The 20799-nt window shown below is 31.2% G+C and overlaps 1 protein-coding gene and 1 long non-coding RNA gene across 4 annotated transcripts in view; one reads left to right on the top strand and one right to left on the bottom strand.

Annotated features, from left to right (window-relative positions):
* The first annotated feature begins 5171 nt into the window (after positions 1-5171).
* The window catches only part of LOC127738323 (cell division control protein 42 homolog), a 54891-nt gene continuing 39263 nt past the window's right edge, over positions 5172-20799 (top strand). The window contains exons 1-2 of one of the 3 annotated variants that reach the window (XM_052249524.1): positions 5192-5482; positions 6241-7091. In XM_052249524.1, coding sequence (XP_052105484.1) covers positions 5282-5482; positions 6241-6615 — 576 coding nt within the window. In that variant the 5' untranslated portion in view covers positions 5192-5281 and the 3' untranslated portion in view covers positions 6616-7091. Of the gene's footprint in view, positions 5483-6240; positions 7092-20799 lie in introns of those variants that run through there. The other 2 variants (XR_007999987.1, XM_052249526.1) reach the window with 2 other exon arrangements.
* On the bottom strand, positions 11268-16882 carry LOC127738349 (uncharacterized). The gene is made up of 2 exons (XR_008000019.1): positions 16684-16882; positions 11268-12299 (listed from the first exon to the last, which is right to left on the bottom strand). It is a non-coding gene; the product is annotated as an uncharacterized LOC127738349 (long non-coding RNA).

The raw sequence follows: 20799 nt of genomic DNA on the forward strand, positions 1-20799 counted from the left end.
GAAACGTTTAGGAATTGGGGGCCAAAAAGGGGCCAAAAATAAGCATTTTTCTAGTTTCCAGACAATAACTTGTGTTCAATTGTATGGATCTCTCTGAAATTGTACTGCAAGATACCATACCACAAAGGGAAGGCTGGGATTGAGTTTGGGGGTGATGAATCATAAGGGGGTTCAAATAATTTTGGGGGGGGGGGGTTTCTTTTTTTTTCTTTTTTTCCTTTTTTTTTTCTTTTAAAATTTTCCATTTTAAGTTGGTTATTTCTGATTTATATTTAAAAGCAAATAATAATGATATGGTAGGAAATACACACCAAACAGGATGTGTAAATTATTATACAATAAGTATTGTGCAATAGCAAGAAATTTTCAATTGCACAGTATTGCACAATAGCAAGAAATCTTCAATTGCACAGTATTGCGCAATAGCAAGAAATCTTCAATTGCACAGTATTGCGCAATAGCAAGAAATATCCAATAGCACAATATTGCGCAATAGCAAGAAATTGTCAATTGTACAGTATTGCGCAATAGCAAGAAATATTTAATTGCACAGTATTGTGCAAAAGAATATACTTTGTATAAATTGCTTATTTCTTGATCAATTTCAATGGGGTTTTATTCTTGAATTCTTGGGGTTCTTTAATATGCTGAATCTAACCATGTATTAAGTTTTTGGATTTTGGGCCCTGTTTTTAAATTGGTCCACATTGAGGTCCAAAGGGTCCAAAATTTAACTTTGTTTGATTTCATCAAAAATTGAATTATTGGGGTTCTGTGATATGCCGAATCTAACCGTGTATTTAGATTCTTAATTTTTGGTTCCGTTTTCAAATTGGTCTACATAAAGGTCCAAAGGGTCCAAAATTAAACTTAGTTTGATTTCAACAAAAATTGAATATATGGGGTTCTTTGATATGCTGAATCTAACCATGTATTTAGATTTTTGATTATGGGCCCAGTTTTCAAGTTGGTCCAAATCAGGGTCCAAAATTAAACTTTATTTGATTTCAACAAAAATTGAATATATGGGGTTCTTTGATATGCTGAATCTAACCATGTATTTAGATTTTTGATTATGGGCCCAGTTTTCAAGTTGGTCCAAATCGGGGTCCAAAATTTAACTTTGTTTGATTTCAACAAAAATTGAATATATGGGGTTCTTTCATATGCTGAATATAACCGTGTATTAAGTTTTTGGATTTTGGGCCCCGTTTTTAAATTGGTCCACATTGAGGTCAAAAGGGTCCAAAATTTAACTTTGTTTGATTTCATCAAAAATTGAATTATTGGGGTTCTTTGATATGCCGAATCTAACCGTGTATTTAGATTCTTAATTTTTGGTTCCGTTTTCAAATTGGTCTACATAAAGGTCCAAAGGGTCCAAAATTAAACTTAGTTTGATTTTAACAAAAATTGAATTTTTAGGGTTCTTTGATATGCTGAATGTAAACATGTGTTTAGACTTTTGATTATGGGCCCAGTTTTCAAGTTGGTCCAAATCGGGGTCCAAAATTAAACTTTTTTTTTGTTTGATTTCAACAAAAATTGAATATATGGGGTTCTTTGATATGCTGAATCTAACCATGTATTTAGATTTTTGATTTTTGGGCCCCGTTATCAACTTTGTTCACATTGAGATCAAAAGGGTCCAAAATTAAACTTTGTTTGATTTCATCAAAAATTGAATTCTTGGGGTTCTTTGATATGCTGAATCTAACCATGTATTTAGATTTTGGATATTGGACCATAATAGGTGAATGTCCAATTTAAATTTTTAAGTTCTTAGACCACATTCATTCTGTGTCAGAAACCTATGCTGTGTCAAATATTTAATCACAATCCAAATTCAGAGCTGTATCAAGCTTGAATGTTGTGTCCATACTTGCCCCAACTGTTCAGGGTTCGACCTCTGCGGTCGTATCAAGCTGCGCCCTGCGGAGCATTTTATTGTGTCTTGTACTGATCTTTTGAGTTCAGCCAATGGCAACTTATTTTACAGTTTGTTCTTCTGCAGTACTGTTACACAACTGTCATATTTTAGGGGAAGGGTTGAGCGCTCACAAGCATGTTAAACCCGTTTTTTATCATCATTTTATGAAGAGCATACAAAAAACTTGATACTTATCTTTTCAAAGGAGGGGTTTATTAACATAAGGGTGCCATTTTTATTCCAAGTTTTATAATTTTTGATTTAAGAACTTCCATTTTCCATCATATCAGAAAAGAAAGGGAGTCATTTGGGACCATATTTGTCCTAAAATTTTATGAAAAATAAATAAAAACATAGTTTACTATGAATTCAGACAGGAAGAATAATTGTAAAAACCATCTGAAACTTTGATATACCATGTAAAATGAGAATGATGCTTTTAATAATAATTTATTTTTCATATAATGGGTCGAATTCGGTCATTAAAATTCCTATTCCTTTGAAAGATCAAGAATTAACAAAAAGAACAATAAGCATGTGCCAATCTAGTTAATATGTTTTAGGTACATATATTTTAATGCATTTCCGTTTTCCTTATACAGTGACATTGATGCCTTTAAAGGTACATATAACTTCAATTTTTTGGCTTGAAATATGACAGTTTTGCAAATCACTACTTTTATCAATGAAATGCGTTTTGTACTATACTATCATTGATGACTTTGTACTATTATAGAACTTTTTGACGATGTACTACACTGTAGGTTTTTTTTATTGTAAAAGATTCGTCATAAAAGTTTTGCGTTTGAGAAATAGAAGTCAAAAACTCGCATACAAATGTCAATACTATTATCAACTATTGAGAGCTTGTGGTAAACAGTGCTCTTATTGTTACTAAAAGTAGAATATTTATGACTTTGACGGTATACAAGCATAGTTGAATATTGTCCTGAACTGAATATTGCATTGTTTAATTATCCTAATGAACAATTGATTTATTAGTTTATTTAAGAATTGAATGCTTCTTTTTGTAAATTCATTGTGGTGTAAAAGCGTTGACCGAAGTACATTTTGTATGAAGCGCGGAAGCGCTTCATTCTAATAATGTACGCACGTTCAACGCTTTTACAACCCTATGAAATTACTAAAAGAAGCATTCAATACTTATAATTACATTTTTTCGCTATGATCATGAAAACACGACTACTATCATTTTTTTTGTTTATTTACCTGTGCACTTTATTGTGGAAACGTGTGTCATCATGTATGTTACAATTCATGAAATTCATTTTGAAATGAAGAATGACGCTAGATTGCTGTTAGCCAATCAAACTAACGTATAATAATGAAACATACATCCAATGTAATTATATATTTGTTAAACTCTTGATTCAGATGTTTTATAAAAAAATGTTCTATTCGTTTACTTAGTAGGTTTTCTGAGTATATATATATGGATTTAAGAACAATTGTTGTTCGACCTGTTAGTCAAATGCGTTTTGTTATAATATACTTTTTCACTTTTTTGGTCTTTTGGAAAACGTTGTTTGTGCTGTAACAAGAAATTTGTTTTGCATGCACACGTATAAAAATTGCGGTTTTTATCCAACGCAATCATAGGTTTGAACGTTGTTTTCAATTTAGACTTATATATATATATATATATATATATATTGCTTTGAATTAGGTTTACGTTCGATTAGTGGTACATATTACCCAAAACAGCAAGGGCACTCCAGAAAATCCTGACTTACTATTTGGTTTGGTTTATAATATCTATTTTTGTATAAGAAACAAGACAAAAAATCCAGCCCAACATAACATTAAATATATAAAGAATACCAGGCACTGATTAGAAACCGTAAATCGAAGAATATATTGAAAGGGTAAATAAATCTGAAATAAGATGCACGAACAAATTTCATTGCAACCCTTGATTAAAAGATCTATCTTTATAAATAATATTTTTTATAACCTTGATAAGACTTTGTCGATTTAAAAGAGGAACTTTAAGTGAAAAAACCAAGCCTAGTATCAAGTTACTCGTGTTCAAGGTTTCTAAAGACCTTTTGTAAATAATTAAATTGTACGTTTAATACATAGAAGTAATTTAAAGACTTCCAAGCAATCAAAAGTGGATTTTCCATTAGTTTGGAGCATTTATAAAGAATTATGGGGATACGGAGAAACCCATATCGCCAAGTTAACGGAAAGAATATGTTCCACATTTCTTGACTGAAAAAGATGCAAAGTAGTAAAAACTCTTAAGAAACTGTAGATAAGACTTATTGACATAGATAGCATTGGCATTGCACAAGATTATGTTTTACTTTGACTGTTAGTGACGTCTTTACACTAAATCCATTGGATGTTGGATGCGTGCTGATGGATATTTTAGTCTTAAATACATGACTTTTATCTTAATTTTTATTGGCTTTGATATAGCTTTTAGTAGCTTCGAGTAAACTCAGATTTGTGCTTTGTATCTTTAGTGTTTTTGTTAGTTGTTTTGTTTGGGCCTTTGTAGCAATCTGATGAGTAAAGACCTTTTCAACTGATTTTGATAGTTCTTATGATGTGTTGTTACACCACTGTCCCAGGTTTGGGGGAGGGTTTAGAACCTGCAAACATGTTTAACGCTGCCACACTCTATATGTGCCTGTCACAAGTCTGGAGCCTGTAATCCAGTGGTTGTCTTTAAGTTGCTGTATATCTTATTGTTTTTTTTGTTATAAAAAGCTTGCATCAACAGCCTTTACACGACAGATTTTTAAATGCTATTGCTCATATCTAAAAAAGAATGTGAGGGAATATTGCAGATTTGCATTTTTCTTAAATGCATTACGTTTGAAGGTTAAAAGCAAGTATGAGACGAAATACAAATATATATATATATTTTTTTTTATATCTGACAGATATATGTCTTGATAAACATCTATAGATATTATTTAATATAGTTATAACCTTTAGTAAGACGCATACAAGAAAACCTTAATGTAACACACTAAAGCAAATTTAACAAAATAAATAAAAAATATCATGATAAGAAATTGGTCTTACTTTAAGCCTCTACTCTTTAATGTAATTTACCGAAGAGAAAATATATATATTCAAAATAAAAACTAGTGCTTTCTTTTTTTTTAAACTTCCAAAAAATTTATCAATGATATCAACTTGTTTACATCTTTTATTACTTACATAAAGAAACAACATACTGTTTTTGCCAGATTTCAAGGTTGTTCGTTTAATGTTTCCGGGTCAATACCTGATGATGTCGGTATATAAAGACCTCAGTTGTTTTAAAGAGAATCATTTCATGTTTTACCTGCAAACTTAACTAATTCAATAACAATGATCTCGCACAAAAGTGATAGGGCCGTAACATGTACCATAGTTGGAGATGGAATGGTTGGGAAATCTCAGATCTGTAAGACATTTATTGGAGACCTGACTATAGAAGATTATGAAGCTACAGTAACTAATGAGTATTCCGTACATACACAGTTTATGGGGGACAAGTATACTCTCAGGATTATAGACTCTTCTGGACAGGTAAGATTATATAAATAGTTCTTTTATTTGAGTAATGTAAATAGAAATAAGAATAAACTCATCATAGATATCATGTTTAAAATTTTGTACACTAGATGCACGTTCCGTCTAAAAAAAACTTCAGTGACTCTCGAAGAAAAAAAAAAGTTAAAATTGCAAATTAAAGTACGAAGTTGAGGAACATTGGGAACCTAAAATTCCGAAAGGTATTGCCAAATAAAGAGATGAAATGAACACGAGCTCTGATAGGTCTTAGGAACTTTTAATTGTCAAAGGCAGTAAATGAAATTAAAACAAAAAAGACTATTATTGACATTGTTTGCTATCCTAAGCGAGTTAACAGCTCTCGATGTATGTATGTGTTCACCGTATATATCTTCAATATTGTCCTCATAGTTTCGAATTTTTGGAAATAAAGATAAAAATTATGTCGAAATTTACTTATATTCACCATACATTTTAATTAATATTTAGGAACAAATTCCATTTGCAACACTTTATTAAAAGATCTATCTTCATTAGATAATTGTGGATTTAAAGGAAAAACTTTACGTGGAAAAACCTACGTGCTCAAGGTTTCAATGACCTTTTTAAATCTAATGACACTTAAATACAAAGTAGTGATTTAAATACTTCCAAAAAATTAAAAATGGATTTTCCATTGATGTGAACCTTTTAGCAAAATACACACACACTACTAAAAGAGCCAACACACGTCATTCTTTTGTTTTTAAGACCTTTATATTTTTATTTTTCAGCATGATTACAAAGATATAAGAACAGTATCCTATAAAGAATCAGAAGTATTTATATTATGTTATAATCTAAGTGACAGAGACTCATTTGAAAGTATCGAGACATTCTGGATTCCAGAAATAAGAAAACTTTGCAAAAAGACACCAGTTATCTTAGTAGCTACTGGCAAAGACCTTCATGATTTTAATGAGAATAATATTGTGTCAAAGGAAGAACATTTAAGTGTAATGAATAAATATGGAATTGATGCTTACGTTGAGTGTTCATCTTTTAACAAGGACGAAGTAAATGAAGTCTTTGAAGATGTCTTGTTGTCTGTCATCAAATCCAAGAAAAAGAGGCTTCCAAATATTTTCCACCATTTACTGGCTAGGTGAAGACGTTGAAACATCACTTCGTGGTAAATAATACAAATGGATGCCTTCCATCTAATACATATCGAGGTACCGGATTGTCTGAGAAAGAGGTCATTCATTCAGGTGTAATGACAATACGGAGCTTGATTTGCTGATCATGACGAATTTGATCGACTTGTTCAGTAAGAAATTATGAACGCACACGGCAGTATTGATAACACAAGTTCTCAAGTCGAAGAATAGCTCTGTCGTTCACAGTTTTTGTAGTGGTGTCAAAACTTTAATCAACGAACTAAGGGTGAAATATTGAACTTCAATGATTATTTCACAAACGTACGCCGTTCCGTCGGTAAAATCACATGAGACAGTTGTAAAAATAAATGCAAAAAAAAGTATATATATATAAAACATTTGTGTTTTAATGAATTTTTATGATATGCGTTTTCATTTCAATCTGTTCATCTAATCACTAAAATAGATTAAAAAATAGTATGGTGTGAGCTTTTTCTCTGCGCTGGAGGCCTCACTGACTTTGAGATGAAGGACAGCAAAACACGCTTTTTTCTTTTGCTTTGGGATTTTTCAAGTGCCTGTTTGGAACTTTGTGATATTAATTAATGCACAATTTCTCTTCCTTTCTCATTTTGGATTGGAAAGCAGTTTCTTTTCCACTAGTTTTCCGTCTTTTCGGAATTTTTGTTTTCACTGCTTTTAATTTCGTTACTGATTTGGCGTTCTAAATGTTTTGATTCAGTCCCAACTGTACAGTCTCATGTAGATGAACGCGCATGATCTGCTTACCAATCCGGAGCACCTAAGATCAGCCCCACTTTTTGTTGGGGTTCGTGTTGTTCAGTTTTTACTTTTCTATGTTGTGCTTTGTGTACTATTGTTTGTCTGTTTGTCTTTTTCTCTTTTAGCCATGGCGTTGTCAGTTTATTTTCGACTTATGAGTTTGAATGTGCCTTTGGTATATTTTGCCTCTCTTTTGCATACTTAATTATACGCCTTGAACCTTTGATGAGTCTTTACAGTTTGTATATATGTTGTGTTATTCTGTTATTCATAACTTCCCATATTAGGAGAGCGTTTGGTAGCTCACAAACGTGTTTGACCCGGTCACATTCTACATATCCCTGTTCTATGTCAGAAGTCTGTATTTAAGTTGTTGTCGTTTGTAGATGTTTACCATACCGTAAATTGGGAAATTTTGGCGTCGGGATATTTTGGCGGTTTTCTCTCGAAAGGCATGTGTTTTATTTTGGTGTGTGTAATTTTGGTGCTTCGTCCAATTGTTATTTTTAATTTTGTTACAACAGTAGTGAGCAAGCTCATTCATATTTGTCTTTATTTACTCGTTTATTGACAACATATCATTGAATTTATCAAACGAGAAACACGACTAAGTTAACCTAATGAAGGAATCGGAATCGGATACGGATGCAATTGCAAATAATTCCGTATATCGTGTTTCAAAGCTTAAAGAAGTTATGAAATCAAATCTTAAACATTAACATCACCTTTTAAATAGATTGTTTATTTTTAACAAATATCATATGAAATAAATTTTAATCATCTCTATTGCAGTACATGTTAATATATTGACGGTCAAGGATTTAAATTTTAATCCTTATGCCCCTGGCAGTACAAAAGTCATGTTAATTAATTGAAGATAAAGGATTACAAGGAGTTTTGATATTCTAATTACCAATAACGGTGTCTAATCAGCAATAGCCTGGCATATTTATGACATGTGTGAATAAAAATTCATGCTATATTTTCTTAACAATTTCAGAAAATTGACAATTAAGTAAATTTATACCAGGTATTTATTTGCAGATTTGGCTATGTATAGAATTGCACGAAATATAAGGAAGATATAATAACATCAAATATTTTCCCCAACAATTAACATTACGATATTGTCGTACCGGTACGCGATTTTGGCGTTTCAATTTTAGTGTTTGCTTTATTTTCGTGTGTTTAATTTTGGCACTTTCATTGGAGGCACCAAATAAACCAAAATAAAACTACCACCAAAATAACCCAATTTACGGTATTTGTTTTATTTTTATTATTTTTAGCATAAATCAGCCTGTTGGTTTTTCTTTTTCATTTGTTTCACATTTTGTCATGCCGGGCCTTTTATTGCTTCCTATACAGTATGGGTTAAGGCATATTGTGACCTATAAATGTTTTCATCTTCGTTCTGTGGTCTCTGGAGGGTAACTGTCTCAATGTCAATCAAACCACATTTTCTATTTATTATACGAAAACTTTTAATTGTTCGTTTTTGTTACAGCTTTCAATGCATAGCTATGATTTGTAGAGTTATTCCTCTTTATTCATAATGTTATTTTAACTCAAATGAATTTCGAAATGAGGTGATTTCTTCTTAAGTTCTTATAATCATCCTAACAATTGCGAAACATTCTGTATTACAACGTATATAATTATGAAAAATTCAAAATAAGTTGCAAAGATATGAAGGGACAATAACAACAAAAACCAACATAAAATCGACGAAAAACATAAAGTACCATAGTTATACAGAAAAGACAAAAAAACCAACAACAGTCCACACAAGACACCACACAGACTTCTGAAAATTAAGATCTAAAAAAGGGATTCACTCAGGTACTCCGGAAGGATAAGCAGTTTCTTTTCCCTAACGAGACACCCGTCATGTTTAATACTTCATATATCTGCCTATTTGAAAATAGTTAAATTAAATGAACATTTAAATTTGTATGTGTAAAAATTTGGACTTAAACTTTTGACTATACGTGATTTGTTCTATGATCCACCTTTAAATGCTTTTTTGAATATGCCTAGTTTTACAAGTTTCCTTTTCAAAACTCGAGAAGCGAAGTCTGTAGAATTTAGCGTCTTACCCAATTATTATTATATATTGGTTTTCTGTAAACATTATTTGACAAGGTCTATATATGTCTTTTGTCCTATTCTGTGAAATGTTTGATCTAATGCTAAGTATATTTGAAGTTTAATCTATGAACCTTGGTCTACCTTGTTGCAAAAAAAAAACCAGTGTTTACAAACAAATTTTTCGTTATATGGACAGTGTGTCTAGTAATGTTAGTTCATTGCAATAAATCTAGTTACAATTGTGTAATTCAAGAAAAGTAAAATTTATTTATTTTACCAATGAATAGGAAAAGTCACTTTCCATGAAATATATGCATCTACTTAAATACTATTAGTCAATAGATTTTGATGATTGAAATCTCCTATTATAAGTAAACGTAGGTATATATATATATGTTTTTTTTAATAGTTTTTGGGAAGAAAATTAGCCATGCATGATATGCTAAATACTCCTACTTAGGTGTTTTTTTCAATGTAAATCGTCAGTGATGTCTTTGTATTTGAATTGTTTATACATGTACATTATGTTTTTTTTCTTTTCATTATAAACTTGGAAGGTGTGTAAATACTATATCAATTTATATTGATACTATTTGCTTGGGAGATATAAGTACTATGTAGCCAGTGCTTCGGTACTGACATGAGTTTTGGCATTCAAATATTTGTTCAAATGTTTGATAGTTCATGTTCAAGGTAAATCCAGAAAAAGCGCTTCGGACGCGATAAATTTATTATGTTATTTTATATATTTTTTTAGTTACTGGTAGTGCCACACTAGTTCTATGCTAGTTCTATATATATTTACATTAATTGCTTGTTTAAATATCTAAACCTTTCGTTTTCGTGTTTTCTTTATAACATAAAAAATGTTTTCATGCCTCATCTGTTTCTCCGATACTATTAGTTTTGGGAATGTCTATACTTTTTGTTAATGTTCCCTTTCTTGAATGCTGCTTAATGTATTATTCCTTATACAACTTTTCGGAAGTTTTAAGATCTGAGACGTGCGAAAACATGTCGCTCATGATTAAGAAGTATACATGAATCTCTATTCATGATAGTGACCATAAAATTGGTTTAATGTAGATTTTAGTCGTTCTTCCTTTTAATCCTACTATATTTTTATTTTCGCACATTCCTGTGACCATGACCACTGACCACTGCTATGTCTTGTTTGTCGTAAACCCAGTTACGTGTTCTCCTTTCCTTGGGTGATGTTGATGGTCTTCGACGGCTAACCATTCCATCTCTGATTTTTTTATCAATTTTTGTTGAAGTCTTTATAGTGTTATATGTGATGTGCTAGTTGTAATTGGTTTTAAAGTAGCCTTTAGTAATTGCGAGTACTCTTATATTGTTACATTTGTTGTATATTGCTGTTTTGTTAATTGTTTGTGATTCGTGGCAATCTGATCAGTCTAGCATTTTCCAGCTGTGTTTTACAGTTGTTTGTTTTGTTGTTGTGCGGTTGCACTACTTTTCTTTCCCAGGTTTGGGAGGGGCACTTAGATACGTGTTTGGCTCTGCAATATTCTTTCACTCCTTCCCCATTTTAGGAGCCCAAGGTTCTATGGTTGTTGTCTGTTTTATTTGGTTTTTCGATTATTGCTTTAGCATAGACCAGGTCGTTTGACTTCTCGTTTAGATTGTTTCACATTTTGTCGTTGACTTAAGAGTTGCTTACATGCTTTCGATTATTGTCTAATTAGTTTTCATACCACATTGTTTCTTTGTAAACCTTGATCGAAATCTTAAAATTACAAAAATAAATTAAAAACAAAAATTAATGAAAAGAAATACAGCTTTATTATTTAGATTTGATATTCAACTCACAGTATTTCACTTGAGTTTTCGTTAAATGGAATGAAGATTATGTTGCACCCTTGATATCAAATACATGAGAGTTCTAGATGTCATGGTGAAAATGATAACACATGTATTTAGAAATAACAGTTTATTTTAGTACGAAGTTTAACAATTAAAAAGTAATTGAATATTAAAATATAATGTTAAATGATGTAAACATGTTATCAAAATTGGTGCACACCTTCATGAAGTATGGATACATATCAATATTGTTTAAATTATATTCCTATGTTTGTCTAAAGTATTGTTCTATATGATATTCTCTAAACGTTTTGATTTCATATGACTCCTACTGTCCTCCTGGACCTGTTACATTGGAAATGATTTTAGTTTACCCCTCAATAGAACTAGCACACTTCCAGTTTTCAAGGTTTTGAACCCAACGTTTGTTGTTTGTTGCCTCATGGTTTACTCCATCACAATTTAACAGCCAATATAAATCTGTTTGACTGACACCAAATATAAGGGATTGTGCGTATGAAGCATAAAGGTAGGAAATAATTACCAAAATAATTTGTTTAAAGAAGGCTCTTTTGTTGTGAAAAGTAGTAGGGACAATTTCTCGTGCATTTATTGCACTAACCTGGTAAAAAACTGAAATTTTTCAAAATCTACTGAGATTTGAATCTAACAGAGCCGAAATAATATTGATTGAAGATTTTTGTAACAAATTAACACTTATCCATTAAGACAAAACGTTGTTTCGTACTATAAATTGTTTTTGAAATCAGTTTTGATGCAATATCGCAAATTTTACATGTGTTTGTAAAATTTTACATCTAAAACAAATCTTAATAAACATGAACTGACGTATATATGAAAGACAAAACACACCATTACTTCAAACAGACTTTTGGTTTTCGTTAACAATGTCTTTATTCTTTCTAGCGATATTTCTTGCCAAATCTACCAAAACTGCTGTTTAAAGCCATCTTTAATATGGTTACCAGTATCTGTTCAGAAATACACAAAAAAAAATGTTAGAATCTCAATGTACACACATACAGTATTCACATTGTCAAGTTTAGTATAGAGTTTTGGAAATGGCCCTAGCGTGAAACAAATTCTAGGGAAATTGTTCCTACCTCTTTATGAATTTGAATAACCATTTGTTTGGTTAAAATATGTAACGTACAACATTTTATGTTTTATGTGTATTTTATGGATATTTTCAGCGTTTTCTAAAAGATGTACTAAGATTGATCCTTCTCATATATATATACTCTTTACGAGCGTTTTAACTATTGCAATGATTACTGTTATGGTTATGTAAATATAGTAAGCAATAAACTAATTTGATGAATCCTGCCATAGACTATTATTTAAGCATTTAGATGTCTCAACAGTCTAAAGTAAACTTAGCACTAGAGAAGACTTTTCTAAACATGTTTTTTTTCTCCATTTTATCCGGACAAAGGCTATATCTTCTCCTATCACTTGTCGATAGACGTTGATGCTTTGATAATACTCATAAAAAATACCAGGCCTATCATTTTGTACCCAATACGTGTGTTTCGTATATATGAGACTCATCAGTGGAACTCGAATCAAAACAGTAATAAAGCCAAAACATGTACGAAGTTAAAGAGCTTTGAAATCCAAAAAATCCGAAAATCAGGAGCTAAATACGGCTAAAGTATCTATGCCTGGAGTAGAACTGTAGTTCTGAGCACTTGGCTTGTGATACCCTGGGACGAAACGTCCAGCAGCAGTGACATAGACCTAGGGTTGTAAATACCCGTCAAATATTCCAGGCTTATTATATGTTACACCAAATGCACTTTTCGTCTACATAAGACTCATCAGTTAAATTCAAACTAAAATCGTTGGAAAGTCATAACAACTACGAAGCTGAAGAGCAAATATAAATAGAAAAAAATTCCCTGTAAACTAAATAACACTTAATAAATAAATGCGTCGAAAACGCTTTTCTTGATCTATTTTCACCATGAACGTTCCAACCCAAAGTTTGAAAGTTAGAATTTATATAAGTAACGAAACCCGTTGGGAGCTATATGACCAAAGGGAACATAAAGATAATTGCCAAATTCATCTAAAGTCAACGTTGACTGAAGAAGTTGGAACCTTAGTTTCATAACAATTCACCAATTTATTAATAGAGAAGTTAAGAAAGGTATGTTATAAATCATGTCTGTACCGTACCACTGACTTCTGAGCTTATGATGTTATTGTCTGTGTACGAAGCGAACAACCTTCATCGGGAGCGCTCAAAGCTGAAACTTTTGAAAGTCAATGATTTATAAGCACAATATGCTATTCCTATCGAAAACAATGAACTCTGCCGACCTGCCGATCAACAATGTAGCCGCATGGAAATGCTAACAAATGAAGAATTTAGCATATTTCAATTGATTAGTTGTGTGCATATTAACTTTAACGCACCACTGTAAAAAGTATATCTTAACAAGAAGGTGACGTCTACTCGAAAGTCCTCAAGCAAGACATGTACAAAAAAAAAAAGAACACCATAAATATTAGGTGCCAATAAATCTACAATATAAATTGTCGTTAAAAAAAATCCATTTTCAATTTTGAAATAAAATTATAAAGATGTAAAGACCTATATATATATCTCATTATACAGTTACCTTTATCATTGCAATTATAAGTAAATAATAAACACCTACATAACTCCCTGGAGGTAAACATTATCATTAAATAAAAGGCACATATACTTTTATTCATTTTATTGTGATAAAGATGTTTATAATACTAGAGCATTTTCATAGCAGAACCGAAGTCGTTCAATTCGTGAAATGTGTTGTTCTGTCTTGCTAATTGTTTTTATCTCTCGATTTTTTTCGGAGGAGATCAGATAATTAATAAATTAATATTTGGTTTTGCTAAATATTTGTTAGTAGCTATTTTTGTCTCAAATTTTGGACGATTAGAACAATTGCATATTTCCAAATTAGTATTACATGTAAAATGACGAATGTAAAAATTAATGATAAAAAAAATGTTAACTACGAAATTGTCATATCATTAATTTTCTGCCCTCAGCTCCCTTCCCCTTCACAGTCATGTTTCACCACCTATATTACCATATATCTAGCAAATTCGCATTTCATCATAAATTACGTTGCAGCCTATTCACACATCCCTGACTTTCTAATGTTTAGATTTTAGCATTCCTACTGAAGGTTAGCACTGAAAAGCGCTTCGGACGCACAAAATTCAGGCTCATAATTTATTGAAACTAATTTTCCAATATTTTTTATTTTTCATTTTTATCGCTTTTTTTAGATTAAGTACTTCGTATTTGGATTTTTGTGGATCATTAAATTTAAATTCGTGACATTTCAATTTTATATTAATACGCCTTTCAAGTTATAATGTGTCTATAAAAAGTATAGAATTACAATCCAGTAGAGCGGATAACTAAGTACACGTACCACCCATCAAATGAAATATCACAAAAACGTTATCATCTTGAGTATTGCCACCGTGCAGGAACAATACACATAATTCAGAGCATAATGAATACGTAGGTGTACATAGAGACAAAATGATCAAAGCTTACTCTTTGTCCACTACCATAATTATAGAATTTTGAAAAATTTAAACAATTTCTTACATTTGTGACTTTAATGTTCGTCATTTAAACAAATTTTAGTTTTAGTTTTAGGTTCAGTAAATGTGACCCTTGAAGTAAAGGTTTCAAGTAGCGTTTTTGGACAAAAATTGTTTTGATAAAAAGTAGAATAACAAAAATACCGAACTCCAAGGAAAATTCAAAACGGAAAGTCCCTTGCCAAATGGCAAAATCAAAAGCTCAAACACATCAAACGAATGGAAAACAACTGTCATATTCCTGACTTGGTACATACATTTCCTTATGTAGAAAATGGTGGATTAAACCTGGTTTTATAGCTAGCTAAACCTCTCACTTGTATGACAGTCATATAGCATTCCATCATATTGACAACAATGTGTGAGCAAAACAAACAGACATATAGGTAAAAATGTCAAAAATTAGGGTACAGCAGTCAACATAGTGTAATAATCTTAATCACTATAAAAACAAATAATTTTGGTACCACCGAAAATCCAAACGTTACACTGTTCTGTTATAAGTTTTATTTACATATTAATTGCTCATTGCGTTATACTAATCATATATTATTTACTATGATTCTCCTCAAGGAAAATAAATGGAACTGTGGAGGAGGATTTTATCTATTACTTCGTACTCCGCCCCATTCCCTGCTTAGATGTATTTAGTCGTATTGGGAACAATTGTGGAATTGTTGGTTTTTCAGTGCACTTCATTTCGTTCGTGATTTGACCTTCCGACTGTTTTGAATCATATTTAGACGAAAAGCGCGTCTTGCGTAACAAATTCAAAGCCTGATATATTTGATGAGTTTTTTTTAGCCTCTACTAAGGCGTTGACATTGTATAAATAACACATAGCTAAGAGGGCGATAGAGCAGATTGTTACCCCAAGAAAACATTGTCAACTGAGGCGAAACCAAGGTTGACAATGTCTTTTCGAGGGGTAACAATCTCTGCTCATCACCCTCTCAGATATGTGTTATTTAATTTATTATACTGAAGTTCTGTTATTACTGTCTATTAAATTTCAAATTCAAAGTAGTAAACTTTGACCTACTTGTACATAACAATCATCCGTATTTATTAAAGCGCACACTTGAGCAAGCGTCTCCGTGAAGGGTAATAGAGTATTTGCCATGGAATAGAGTAAATTGTCTCCCTCGTATTAGTCAATCTGGCATTTTGACATGAAGTATAGTAATATTGTTTAGATCTACGTTTGATCAATATGATAGTTTCAAATGCTAAACTCATGGTCTTCATTTTTAATTAATGAGATACAAAGTCGAAACAATTAAATGTCTCCCGGCTTTGACTTTTTACTACTCTTTCTATCAATAAAAATTAATTGTATAATAAAATCAATTCATAAATGTGAATGCACTATAACATATCGTTATATTTTTACATCTATTATTGATGAAATGAAGGTTCAATCATACATTGCATGTATTAATGAAATTAAAACCTAGATATTATTATTCATCTTCTATTTAAAACGATATATAGTATTAGAATCTTTACATTCATTAAAAGATACATGATTGAGATTGTCAGTTACTTGATTGATCATGTATTTGTACTGAAAACACTTTCAACTTTCTCTGACAAACAATTTGATTGCTCCTTTTATACTGTTTTCAATATGCTATTCCATATGTTAAATATGAGTTAATGTATTTTCTGATTTATCAATTTTTTACGAGTGTTCGTTTAATGCATGGGTATTTTTGTATATTTACTATGTGCAGTACTTACCTGCCTAGTCCTTGTTATTCCCGGAGACACATAGTGGAAGGAACAATTTGCAGTAATGTAAAGGATCTGTTTATTCTAATATATTTTCAAAGGGACATAAAATGGTGAGAAGCAGTGCCTGCCATTATTACAAACACATTGGTCCAAATTCACCATTTTGAAGAGAAAAAACAACAACAACAACAACAAAGGCCATGAAAACATCCTGCCTGTGTTACAAATGTAGATATAACAACTGAAGAGTACATCTTAACTTAGCTTTGTTTTTATATAAATTTACAAAAACATTGCTTTATTCGAATTTCAAATGATTTTTATCAATGAATACCCATAAGAAAAATAAACAATACGTTATACCATAATTGCGTCAATACGTTTTATGTTTACAATTCGAAATATTTTTTTTGTGAGCAATCACCTTGATGGTTTTAACAGTACCTTTAAATTTGTACGAAAACAACGTATAAAACAATTAAATACACAATAAGAACCTATTTAAGCAATATATAAGAAACAAATGCAATCAAGATGGTTTAGATAATCCGTTTAAGCTCATTGTATGATATAGACAGGATGGAATCTGATTTTATTTCAAGATAATTTGTTGACCTTTAGACAGCAAAATAATGCTGGTATCTTGCTTAATGTTTACTTTCTATCTTTTAATGAAATTAGACCAAATGTTTTTCTGTTATGAAATTAATTAAGGTTTGACTAATATTTTGGAGATTTAGTTTAAAAGTATAATAAATGTGTACAACATTGAGCTGAGAGTAAATCTTCATCAGATACACCAGAGACCTAAAACTTAGAAAAGCCAAAAGCAAAATCCGTTTGATGGCATTAAACTCAAAGGTGGCCGAATAGAACAGCTGAAAGCGCCTTCGGTAAACTTTGATTAAAGGAGCATTAGTTACGATTTAGACAAAAAAATTAAATATAATTTATTTTGTTTCATGTAATTATAAAAGCGGAATTTTGAAATAACATTTCGTTATAACGAGTTAGTTTGGCCCAAATTTGTCAAAATAAGCTCGAAAACATCGCTGGTTGGATTATTGACTTGCAAGTAAATAATTCGATCTCATGTGAATCCGTATTCATATGAACCTCAATTTATTCGATTAGCTATATATAGGTTACGCATGTTCTAAACGTGTTCAACTATTAAAAGGAAAAGAATGTCAACATTGAAAGTGAAACAAGGGTGAACCATTTGGTTGACTGATTCGATCCACACAAAAATAATCCTATGAATGTAAAAACGATGATTAACACATTTGTTTAACCTATAACATGAAATCAAACAGACCTAAAAAAATTCAAATTGCAGTAGTCGCTTTTTATTTGTATTTGTATTTATGTTTATATCGGGTTATATGACCGTCGACAGTCTTCAGAGGTCATCTCGAGGGTTAATTAGATGGAGTCTAGACTAAGATACACACGAAATGCTAATATATATAATCGAGTTCATGCATTGTTATTGTTTATTTTAGACTTTTTGTAACTTGAATATACGTTTTCGTATGTTATAAATCAAATATGAGAATTTGAGGCAAATCGGTGAACATGAATTTGACAGTTAATGCCCCTTTAAGGGAGTTACAGCCTTTGTTATAGTATAATACATTCATTAAATTTACAAACTGATAATGCACAGAGGGGACAACATTTATCATTTAACGACATTTAGCACTGGCCACTATGTAAACACCATTCAGTTAGAAAGAGAATATTTTGCTACTGAAAAGGAGGAGAGTTGACAATAGGAAATCTGAAACCATCAACATTCTGCTATCACCACCAAACTCACCTACGATAAAAAAAAGAAGAAAAAAAACAATGTCTTTTTTGTATTGTTTGGTTGAAGTAATATTGACTTACCCCTCATAGTTGTCCGTTTTCAAGAATAATTATGGTAGAAAAAACCTATACAGTCTAGTTGTTTCCGAATTTCCCTGTTACGTATTCCTATAATTGTCTTTATGAAAACTTGTAATTGTCTGTTTTAGTATGAAATTATTATATTGACGTACCCCTCACATATCATAAGATAAAGTCAAACACGACCATTGTCGAGGTTTACAAATTAGGGAAACACAGGAACATGTAACAGGATCAACTGAACTAGAATATTTATCAGTGGAATAACATAGAAGAACATACAATAAAACAATATTAAGCTCCAAAGCCCTTATATTGTCCTTTAAGTTATATGTCTTTGTCCTGATGCACAATATTTTTAGTTATATCTGCTATTTCAAAACTATATCAGCAATATACATTGATGAATTTGTTGGTAGTGAATAGTGGAGAAATAGAAAGGACCACCACTATGAGTAATGTTTAATAAGTTTAAAGAGTATCACATTTACTTTGAACAAAGAGTTGTATAATAGAAACATATAACGTGGGGTAAGTTCAAGAATCTGATATTTCATGTAAGTTAAATGATGACATTCTTAAAATATCTTAGGCTTGGGTTCATCTGTCTTATGAGAGTCTACAATTAACATGAAACGTTGATCAATGTATCTTTAAAAACACACAAAATTAGTAATGTCTACAAAGCAAAAGTTCTTGATCACCAATGAATCATCTTTTACAAACCGGTGGTTTTTAAACGGTATTTAGCACACAACATCATCGAAAACACAAATGAAAACCAATAAAAAAAAAATAGAATACTAAAATCTAAAATATACAATATTAGTTTCTTGTACAAGGGAGTTCTCCAATTCCAGTTAAACATTGGAAATTCCGAATAATGTGTGATCACAACACATTTGTGACATTATTATAATTCTATAGAAAATGAAAACAACACTTTTTATAAATTGCATGCGTCTGAAGCTCTTTTCCTGGATTTACCCTCACCAAGAACTCTCAAAGCCTAATATGTGAACACCAAGGATGTATAACAACCGAAACAGTTGAAGAGCTATACAACCAAAAAGGACATAAAACAATATCCAAACCAGTATAAATTTAAAAGAAAAAGAAAATGTTTAAGTAAATCAGATAATATATGTCAATAGAACGTCATATTTTCACGTTTTTTCATGTCCAATTTCTTACAGTAAATGTACTTAAATACCATAAAAAAGAAAAGGTTTTTTCCTTCCATAGTTTTCGTATCAGCGTTATTCAATGTCATTCGTAAACATGTTTATTTGAACGTTTATTTTAAAGGACAAGTCGTAACCAATATTAATAAGAAAATAACAGTATATGAATAGAGAAAAAGTAGAAGTTTATCAATTTTCGACAACTGAAGACTTTTATGGTGCTCTGATAATGAAATGTAAATATTGATCAATAATGGTGTAAATTTTAAGTATTGAAATTATTTGAGACGGATAACCTTGGTACTGCAAGTAACAGGTGCCAGAAGTGCTTTAAAACTTGAACAAATATTGACATAAACGTAAAACATATACATAAACATCTTTATACCTAGAAAAGTGAATATTGGAATGAAATTACAGCCAAAATATTTTTTTTTGTAAATAAGCATATTTTTATGGCGAGCACGTTGGTTTTTTTTCTACGCAGAAAATGTAAAAAATTTTACATTGCCCCCAATAAGATATATGTATTTTGAGTTGTTTTTGATAACTTTATAGGAATTCAAAATTGTTAGCATTTACACGGTGTGTTTTACACGGTCAGATTATACTGACCTTATTGAGATGTGAATAACTAAAACTATCAGTCCCCGAGGGTATCATCAGCTCAGTAGTCAGTACTTTGTTACTGACATGATTTATAACAAATTATCTAATATTGCCCATTTATAAATTTTGAAATTATACAGAAACTAAGGTTTCAACTCCCTCAGGCAAAGTTGGCCTTAGATGGATTTGGCTATTTTTTTAGGTCCTTTTTGGTTTATAGCTCTTCAACGTTTTTGGTTCTTATACATCCTTGGCTTTAAAATATTCGGCTTTGAGCGTTCCTGATGAAGGTAGATCCAGAAAAGCGCTTCGGACGCATGAAATTTATAACGTGTTGTTTTAATTTTTTTACAGTACTGAGTCGATACCTTTGCTGGTGGACTATCAGTCCCTCGAGGGTATCATCTGCTCAGTAGTCAGTACTTCGGTCCTGACA

This window comes from Mytilus californianus, unplaced genomic scaffold, assembly GCF_021869535.1.
Source record: "Mytilus californianus isolate M0D057914Y unplaced genomic scaffold, xbMytCali1.0.p SCAF_4, whole genome shotgun sequence".
Lineage (NCBI taxonomy): Eukaryota > Metazoa > Mollusca > Bivalvia > Mytilida > Mytilidae > Mytilus > Mytilus californianus.